Source organism: Melitaea cinxia, chromosome 30, assembly GCF_905220565.1.
Source record: "Melitaea cinxia chromosome 30, ilMelCinx1.1, whole genome shotgun sequence".
Classification (NCBI taxonomy): domain Eukaryota; kingdom Metazoa; phylum Arthropoda; class Insecta; order Lepidoptera; family Nymphalidae; genus Melitaea; species Melitaea cinxia.
Window position 1 is genome coordinate 3,137,812 of NC_059423.1, and position 10,391 is coordinate 3,148,202.

The following is a 10,391-nucleotide window of genomic DNA, read 5'->3' on the forward strand; positions in this document are numbered from 1 at the left end:
GTCCACAATTTCAAACGATTCTGATTGAATCTGTCTTTAACTAAAGTTGAATCGTAGTATTATTTTATATAATTATAAATAAATCTATTTTGAACTCCAGTGGTAAGTAATTAATATTATTATGAGTATAGTAATAGTATTAGTAATTCAGATGTGCTGACAGCACAAGATTTATTCACGTTTCATTAAGATTTTCGCAAATAATTTGTTTGCCTCTACGTTTACTGTATACCTAAATATATTCAAATAATAAATCCTTAGCACTCCTTAATATTTTTAACCTAAACGGAACCTACGATAAGCTTTGCGTATTTAAGGTACCTAAATCATATTGATTACTAACCTCGAAGTTGGACACTCACTACGTTTTACAAAGTAAGAAAACATTTATTATGAAGGCATATTTGTTACTGTACTTAAATACATGATGATGCAATTACAATCACATACTATTGAGTTAATTCATATGTTTCAATCCAATATATTAACATTGTCATTGCATCATCTATCTTCTATAGCCATAGATCTTATTTATTGTAATTAAAAATGTTATATTTTCGAAGCTTTTATTTGACATCCCAGTTAGCGATATTTTAGTAGATGATACAATGCTTTATTATATGTACCTATATACGCTGCAGCCTGTAATATCCCACTACTGGGCATAGGCCTCTTTCCCCATGTAGGAGAAAGATCAGAGCTTAACCCACCACGCTGCTCCAATGAGGGTTGGCGGATATATTCCCTACTATGAGTAACGATCGCTATCAGGTGTACATGATAACAACCGGGACCGACAGCTTAACGTGCTCTCCGAGGCACGGTGGGGACAAGGACTGCACAAACACCCAGACCACGGCAAACACCTGTATAGCCGAACCTGAATCCGCAACCGCCAACGCAACAGGTTACAATCCATGGCTGTGACCGTTGCACCAACGCGGCGCCACCATGCCATGCGCCATGTACCTATATGTAAGAGTGAAAATTACCCAATGGTCACTAGCGACAAGTTCAAATTATCATAGACCATAGAGGATATTTTCGAATCTAATACTAAGATAATTATTTATTGAATTTAATTATATGGTCACAGTTATACTGCCATGAGGGATTATCAGCAACTACTTCATGTTAACTATAAACCTATCGCGATCACCCCATACCGTGTAAAAGTTTGGAGCGTATACTGAACGATTAACTCCTGGCATATCTCGAGTTAAATGACCTCTTGTCGGACCAGCAATACGGTTTCCGCCGTAACAAATCCACGGGGAATCTTTTAGTGTATGCCTCGCACATCTGGGGCGAAGTCATAGACAAGCACGGAGACGCACTAGCCGTCTCACTTGATGTATCGAAGGGATTTGACCGGGTCTGGCATGAGAGCCTATTGAGCAAGCTTTCAGCTTATGGAATACTCCCTAGCCTCTGTAATTGGTAACTGTTATATTTAAAAAAAAATGTGGACAAGATTGTTATAAATTTAGTTTTTTCCTCTAGAATACACACTACAGTGATATGTGATATTTAAAAAAAAACACTTACTCATAACTAAATTCTTCTTTCAGTCAATCGCGAACGTGGTTTCCCAACAAAACTTTGTTACCCGTTTCGGCCTCAACAACCTCATCCGGATGACGAACAGCCAACCCCTTGTGAAGATGACGGCCAAGGAGTTCATGATGGGCTACAGTTCTGAGCTGATGAGCCTCGGAAACACTTTCATGCCGGGCTGGATCTACTTCGACAAATTGGGTTTGATTGACCGTGTAAGTTGTATTTATTACTTACGAATTTATTACTTACAAGGTCAAAGATTTTATACAACACATTTCTGATAGATTATACAGTCTTATGTAATTAATATAGGCAAAAGAATTCGTTATAACCTTAGAGAATAATCAACTGTTTGTTATTATACTAAAATTCAAATAAATACAAAAAGTTTACCACCGCGTGAATCTTGCAATAGAACCCTAATATCGGGAACTCATAATAAACAATGACAAACGCCAAATATCCTGTTTTATCGACTATAGAAATTTAAAACCTTTTAAAACTGAGAATTTTTTTTATATTAATTAAATGTAACAAATAAGAATGCCCTTAAAAAAAACAAATACTATAATTTACAACTATCGACAAGTAATAAAATGAGAACTTAAATTATTAAAAATATACAACAATTAGTTAACTCAAAAACAACTCGTATGTTCTCATTCAAATTTAAATGGAACCATATGACATGTACCGGCATTCGAATGTAAAATAATCATCAAAACGGTACAGCCAGTGAACATTTAATATTTTTAAATGAAGAAGCCGGAACGCAGTAAATTACTAAATATTTACTTATTTATTTATTTATGCATAAAAAAACTTAGAACTAATATTACAGTAACCCAATGCGTTAGTTAAGTTGATCACAACAATAACATTAAATTTAACAATCAATTTAAACAATTCAATAAAAACAAAATAATCAAAAAATATAAAATAATCAATAAATAATCAATAAATATAAAATAATCAATAAATAATCACACTTAAAAAATTCATAAAATTCATAAAAACAGACATTCAATAATAATAATACAAATTAGTACATTTATATTAATAAAATTAAAATCGATTTCAATATGTAACATTCAATATGTACCTATGTCTTCCAGATGTACGATTTCGATGGTGATTATGAAACTATCTTTACTGGCGAGACAGATATTTCACTAGCTGGTCTCATTGACACCTACCGAGGTTCCACTGACCTTCCGCAATGGGATGGTAAACACTGTTCTAACGTCCAGTACGCTTCAGATGGTACCAAGTTCAGAGGAGCAGTGTCCAGGAATGAATCTATACTGTTCTATAGGAAGAGTCTTTGTCGCGCTGCACCTTTGGTGAGTTACAATACATATACAAAATGTTATTAAACTGGCGTCCTTTAATTTAACTACTATACCAGAATCGATATTATAACCTAAATATATAACCTACTTGCCTTAACGTTTTAATGAAAATAATTATTAAAAAAGGTGTTATGTATAAAGTTACCGTCCTGTCCAGGTACATTACAGCCTATACAGTCCACTGCTGGACATAGGCCTCCACAAGTTTACGCCAAAAATAACGTGAACTCATGTGTTTTGCCCATAGTCACCACGCTGGGCAGGCGGGTTGGTGACCGCAGTACTGGCTTTGTCGCACCGAAGACGCTGCTGCCCGTCTTCGGCCTGTGTATTTCAAAGCCAGCAGTTGGATGGTTATCCCGCTACCGGTCGGCTTCTTAAGTTCCAAGGTGGTTGTGGAACCTTGTTATCCCTTAGTCGCCTCTTACGACACCCACGGGAAGAGAGGGGGTGGCTAATTTCTTTAGTGCCGTAGCCACACAGCACCCTGTCCAGTTAGTGTCGTGTCAATGACCGAGTTAATTAAATTTTGCAGTTAATTCGATTATTCACAGCCACATTTCCCGCGTTTTCTTTCAATTTTGTCGATTGTAAAGTTATGTAGTAATGGGCTGTACTTATTACTGCTTCACTTATAATTTCGGCTATGGTATACCTCCATGTGTGTTTATGACCCTAAACGGAAGGACGCCAGTTTTATAAAATGTTGTATAGATTTAGTTAATTACATACGAGTATATATTTTATAAGTATAATCAATTAATTTCTAGGCATTACATAATCTAAACATTGTGTATATTTAGGTACCAAAGTATAAAGGCGATTGATTCCGAATTTATAGTTTCTGTTTGTCTTTTATCAGGCAAAATGTATAGTTTTTTAATCATTTTTTCAATACTAAAATTATTTCAAATTTTCCTATGTCTATTGAACTGTATTTTAGTGCAGATATGGTCATTACAATTGGTGTGACATTTCATATTAATTTTCTACAAAATATTACCAAACTTTAAAAATTTTACTAGAGTAGGTCCAGTTGCTCTCGAGTTTTGTATGTACCAACGCTCTTAGTGGTTTATTTTTATTTATATAGCTCCAAATGAAGTGGTCTGTTTTTATTCAACAGTACAAACTAATGATAATAATAGCATTGCTATTAAGACAGACGTTTTTATCTTTATTGTTGATCTTGTAATAATTTGGATGAACAAAAAGTGGGAAAACACTCCGAGAATCATTCACAGCCAAAAATATTACGTTAAATTTGATGAATAGATAACGCATAAGTAATTCATTTCTTAATCAATTACAACAATCGTTTTAAGTCCATGACCTATCATAAGACTATTGTTTCATTACTCCCACAGATCAAAGGAATAATTTTTTTATTATCAAAATTTAAAACTGGTTACATCTCTAATCTTCATCTTATCAAAAAAATCTAAAAATTTGTAAGATTTAAATCATATATTTTTAAAGGAAAAAATGTGTATATGTCAATTCCGACACGCAACTAGAGTAGGCCCTGTAGAAACGATTATATATATAATGTTAGTCTAAGCATAAATGATAGAAACAATAAGATTCTAACATCAAAACATAGATTTGACGTTTGCTATTTCCATCAGTGCCGTTAATACTACATACAGCTAAAATCGCTGTTGAGCGTCACTCTCAGCGTCACTCTCAGCGTCACTGCTGTTTCATTGCTTCACACGATTTTACTCCTCATGTTTTTTCATACCAATCGCTTCATACCGTTTCTCAAGAAGAAAAAAAAAGAAAAATATATTAAATTTATTATAAAAATATAAATTTACTATATTAAATAAATTCGAAGAAATTTGATTGTCAAAAAACTACAGTTCTTTGGGGGTGATATAAGAATAATCACGTTGGGGTCACCAGTTTGGAGAGGATGGGAGGAATGGGAACTTTGCTCCCTGTTTCTGACATCTCTAAACTGGTGACACCGACGTGAAGTTCCTTACACCCCCCCAAACTTCTATAATAGACATTTTATTTATTTTAGATACCAATGGAAGAAGGTATAAAGAATGGCTTCAGGGCGTACAAATACATGTTCCCTGAACACATGATGGATAATGGAAAGAATACTGAGGAGAACAAATGCTTCTGCAGATATGGTAAGCTTATTAAATTGAAGTATAATATGTACAGTACGTAGTAAGTAAGTAGTGGCACAATAGAAAATATCTTGGTTTGGAGCAGCCGCAGCAGCAGTAAGTAATACTCATATTATAATCTCAAGCAGTTTTTGTTCCTGTGGCAAGTAAGGTAAAGAGCTCCTGTGGAGAATCGAGAGTAATGTCGACAACGCGCTTGTTGTAAGATTTCGAAACTAATTTTTGTCATTTCAATCTCATTTATCGTAATTATGTTTTCAGGTAAATGTCTCCCTGAAGGATTACTAGATGTTACTGATTGTTACTACGGCTTCCCAATCGCTCTGTCTTACCCTCATTTCTACAAGGGTGATGAAATTCTCTTCAGCAAAGTTGAAGGGCTAAATCCTAATCCGGAAAAGCATGAAACGAGGTGGGTATAAGAAAAATGATAATAATAAGCTTAAGTTTAGGTAACTTTAGTTATTGTTATCGACTTCACAAAAGGAAGTTCTCAATTCAAAAATATTTTTTATGTGTGTTACCTCTTTACTGTTAACTGGGTACACCAATTTCAATGCTTCATTTGTGTACAAAAGCTTGTACTTGTCGTATGGTCCATTTAAATTTCAGTGAAATTTGAAGACAATTTTCTGAGTAATCCCTAATAATGCATATTGGAAGTCGTTTTATTTTTTTAGAACAAATATAATAATTAAATTAAAAAGGTTTTATAAATTAGATGATTTGATATCCAAATGTAGTTGAATTCATCTTCTCTGAGGAGCAGTTTTAGACCACACTGTTGTGACAATTCACAGTAAAATTGGCGGTGATGCATATCAAAGAAATTGTTAATATATATCAGAAAACCTACCTCAATGCTTTTCGTCTTCAAGCACGATAAAAATTGCTAAATAGTTACTAGAATATTCAATAATTCTAAACTACTATATATCATTTTTTAAAAATATCATATCAAAAATTGACCGCTCCAGCGGGGATCGAACCCGCGTCTCAGACTGACCGTGTCGGCGCTCTAGCCAATTAATTTAAGCGAACCGTCTATAGTGAGTTCTTTACAGAAACCCGTAACTATTCAATGTTTCATATTACAATGAAAATCTTTACTTTCTTTACTTCGCTTAAACCGAATATAAAAATCATCATATCAAAAATTTCGATCTAGCGGGTACATCGTTCCATAGCTTAATTGGCTAGAGCGCAGACACGGTCAGTCGGAGACGCGGGTTCGATACCCGCTGGAGCGGTTAATTTTTGATATGATATTCAAAAATGTTTAGAAATCCTAATGTGTGGGTAACACAAAAATAAAATCGTACATACTATATATCATTTATGGTCTACTTATTTTCTACAAGTAGGCGAACTCATTAGAGAAAGAAAAAATCTCAAATGTTTTTATTCTAATATTGATTAATATTAGAATTTTATTTCTTCAGGATAGTTTAATTTTAAGAGAGTAACAGAGAGTATAATAAATGTATAATGGCTTTCAGATTCTGGATTCAGCCTGATTCCGGTCTACCTCTCGACATATCTTCCAAATTTCAAATAAACATGGCGCTCGATGATATAACACTCATCGAGAACACGGAAAAGTTCGCTAATATGTATCTTCCATTGCTTTGGTTTGATATTGTAAGTTATCACTTTTGCTAATATAATCCAAAAGATTTTTTATGATCGATGTTTCAAGCTTCACGGCGAAGATACTGAAACTATTATGAGAAGTCTTGTCTTGTAAATAACTTTTCATGAAAAATGTGTGTAGGGCTTTGTGTAAAACTAAATACAAATTACTTTCTAAACTTGACTTCTTTGACTAGCCCGTTGGCGCAGTTTGTAGTGGTGCTTTCTGTGCCGCGGGTTGCGGGTTCGATTCCTGCCTGAGTCTAGGTGTAATATTCGTATTTATATATGTATTATTTATATATGTACTAGCTGACCCGGCAAACGTTGTCTTGCCGCTAAACGCTATTAAGAAATAGGGGTTGGTGGTAGAAGGGTGAAAATTTAGGGTTGTATGTATTTTTTAATGTTGTATCATAAAAAAATAGAAATTAAAAATTTTGTCTAAAAAATACAAATAAAAAATTTAGGGGTGGACTACCCCTAACATTTAGGGGAATGAAAAATAAATGTTAGCCGATTCTCATAGATACCAGATAAGCACAAAAAATTTCATCAAAATCGGTCAAGCTTTTTCGGAGGAGTATGGCAACGAAAACTGTGACACGAGAATTTTATATATTAGATTATTTCTATATATTTATAAAAAAAAAATTTATAACAGTCGGCTGTTACCTGTAACACAAGAATTAAGTTGCTTACCATAGGAACAGACGACCGTGTGTGTATGTTATAAGATATTAATTTATATTTAAACTTATTTAATAGACGAAAAGTCTGCTATAAATTCAAAATGTTTATTGATTGGCTAAGATCTAAGATAATGATGAAGAAGATAATAATAATAGAAGTTAATAATGATGAAGAAGATATGTTGAAATTACAATGACTAATCTATTCAAATAAATAAAATTGGAGTGTCTGTTTGTAATATTAAAATAACCGCTTTTTACTAAATGCATACTGATGTATACACGGTACATATACCAAAATGACATTTTTTATCATTTTTGTCTGTCTGTCTGTGTGTTTGTTCCGGCTAATCTCTTAAGTGGCTTAATCGATTTTAACAGGACTTTCACTGACAGATAGCTGATGTAGTAACGAGTAACTTAGGCGACTTTAATTTTAGAAATTTATTTATTTTATAGTTCTGTGAACTGAACAAAAACGTTTTTGTTAAATCCCACGCAGACGAAGTCGCGAGCACAGCTAGTGTTAAAATAAAATGACAAATTTCTCTAAATCATAAATTTCCAGTTTCTATTTTTAATTTTAATGTCAGATTATAACATAAATCCATTTCTATAACAGACAATGTCAACGCTGCCGACATCGATGGATATAAAGTTCAAATTCTACCTGAACATATTGCCTGTCGCCGAACAAGTGTTCATGTACCTCAGCTTCGTCGCTGGAACAATCTTGATACTCGTAACGACATACATCCTAACATTCGAAATAATGTTCAAATCCTACGGCGAGAAAAAACACAACATGGGTACGAATCTCTGGTTGGACAGAGAGAAACGATGCAAAACTAAATCAAACAATGACAATATTTACGCAGCATGTGAAATACCTCTATCTGATACTGACTCAGATCAGAAAATCGAGGAAACTAAACCAACCTTTATGAAATCACAGAGCGAGAGACTCAAAGAACTAGGTCACAGACTTAGCGATAGATTCCACGGTTCAGTCGGTAACATTAGAGGAAGGTTCGATGATCTGGCACACGTGAAAGATAGAAAGAATTCGTTGATAACTCCAGAAGAATCACGAGACGTTAACAACGAAGCATACAAAAGCGATTCCAGTGAAAACGATAAAGACTACGATAGATATCAAGAAGTAAAACAAACAGATACAGATGATGACTGTAGGTATCTAGAAGTGATTGATGATGGAAGCGAATTCGATTCAGACAATGATAGAACAAAGCAAAACACAAACGAAACATACATACACATAGATTGAAGTGTAAATCTTGCCATTGTTGGTTCCATCAGTGATTTAGACGTTTCTATTGATAATAGTTGAGAGAAAACAACTTTTCTTGCCATGAAATGAAACTCGAGAAACAATTAGTTATTCTAAGTATCTATGATTAAAAATTAAGTACCTCATATTCTAAGACAAGAATTTATTAATTTGTAAGTTTGTGATTAAGAATATCGTCACGCTTTCGATTAAACTGATCAGTGATAACCGTGTTTGATACAAATAATGTTTATTTATTTATTTTTTTAAGTTATTTTTCGATTTTAATAAAAGCGTCATAATTTACAAATAACTGCAATAGTACAGAATTATGATTTAGTTAATATTTTTATTTATTTATATAAAACAATTCGTAACGACTTTCGTGATTTTTTTTTAAATATATAACTTTTAAAATCCTTTGTTTTAAATGTAGTAGTACAAAGTTTAAATAAACTTAGTTCTTTAAGCTTTTATATATATTTTGATATAATTTAAAAAAAGTGTGTGTCACCTGGGCCCCACGACTGAAGTTTACTCCTTCAGATCGACTGTCTAAATAGACACAAAAAAAAGCTTACTAGTCCAAGAAAAAGATTGATACCATATCAAATGGTAAATAAACGAATGAAATAACGCCACGAATTGGTCGATAGTAATAAAAAAACGTCGTCGTCTACCCTTTTGCCGGTTTCAAGAGACGAGTTACTGTCTACTTGAAGTCACTGTCACCGAGTCTTTCCGATAGATGGCGTTACAAGAAACGTAAAGAGGTCATTCGTTCAGTAGATTTTACTTCTTATATTTTTTTTATACTGATGCCTTATATGAAAATCGATTAGTTATCTCCAAAAATGAAGAGAATTTTACCAACTTTATGGATATTTCGATTGAATTATAACATAATTAAATTTAAGTTGATTAGTATTTTGTGTTGATTTCAGTTTGTCCTCTCATAAACATTGTGAATTTCAGTAAATCAAGTCGCTACGAATTGTTTTATGTAACACGGCATACCTGTTTTATACAAGAATATTATATTGTAATAAGAAATAATATTAATATTTATAGACATGCTCATAAGTTATTAAGTTTTATTTTAATTATGTACATATTAAAATATATATTAACATGTGATAATTTATCTTAAATTACGCTAAAATTTTATGTTTATCAAAAATAAAATGCGATAATTTTTTTATTGTTTAAAATTTAGGAATACATATTTATTAATTAGGCCATTATTATTTAAAATTAAATTAATATTAATTTTTTTTTATTATTTCTATTTCGAATAAATATTTGAACGGCGTATTTTAATATAATGTTTTATTGATAATGATGAATATTAATAGTTTAGAGTATTAAGAAGGAGCTCAACTCATGTTGTGATATAAAATTATTTTTTTAATAATTAAAATAGAAAATAATATTTTCGATTGTGTAAGTTACGTGTACTCTCTTTTTTGGTAGTCGGTTAACTACTTACTGTGTAATGAAAATATATTTTAAAAGATTATTTTGTGTGTTTCAATTTCGTCAGGAACTTTACTATTTTTAGTTTGCATTGAAATGAAAAAAAAAACAATATTTTATTTAAAAAAATCAAATACTAATAAAAGAAAAAAGGGTGTGTACTTATACGCACGTAATAAGTTATAATAATACTGTTTTTGCCAAATAATACTGCTTTGAAGCAGTGTTGTTGTTGGTGAGT

At 32.4% G+C, this 10,391-nt stretch overlaps 1 protein-coding gene across 1 annotated transcript in view; it reads left to right on the forward strand.

The window, feature by feature from the left end:
• Window positions 1–8,918, forward strand: part of LOC123668098 (scavenger receptor class B member 1-like) — a 41,552-nt gene extending 32,634 nt beyond the window's left edge. The window contains exons 5-10 of the mRNA XM_045601892.1: window positions 1,572–1,772; window positions 2,676–2,903; window positions 4,945–5,059; window positions 5,321–5,471; window positions 6,559–6,700; window positions 8,006–8,918. Of these exons, the coding sequence (XP_045457848.1) occupies window positions 1,572–1,772; window positions 2,676–2,903; window positions 4,945–5,059; window positions 5,321–5,471; window positions 6,559–6,700; window positions 8,006–8,671 (1,503 nt within the window). The 3' untranslated portion in view covers window positions 8,672–8,918. The remainder of the gene's footprint in view (window positions 1–1,571; window positions 1,773–2,675; window positions 2,904–4,944; window positions 5,060–5,320; window positions 5,472–6,558; window positions 6,701–8,005) is intronic.
• Window positions 8,919–10,391: the final 1,473 nt, after the last annotated feature.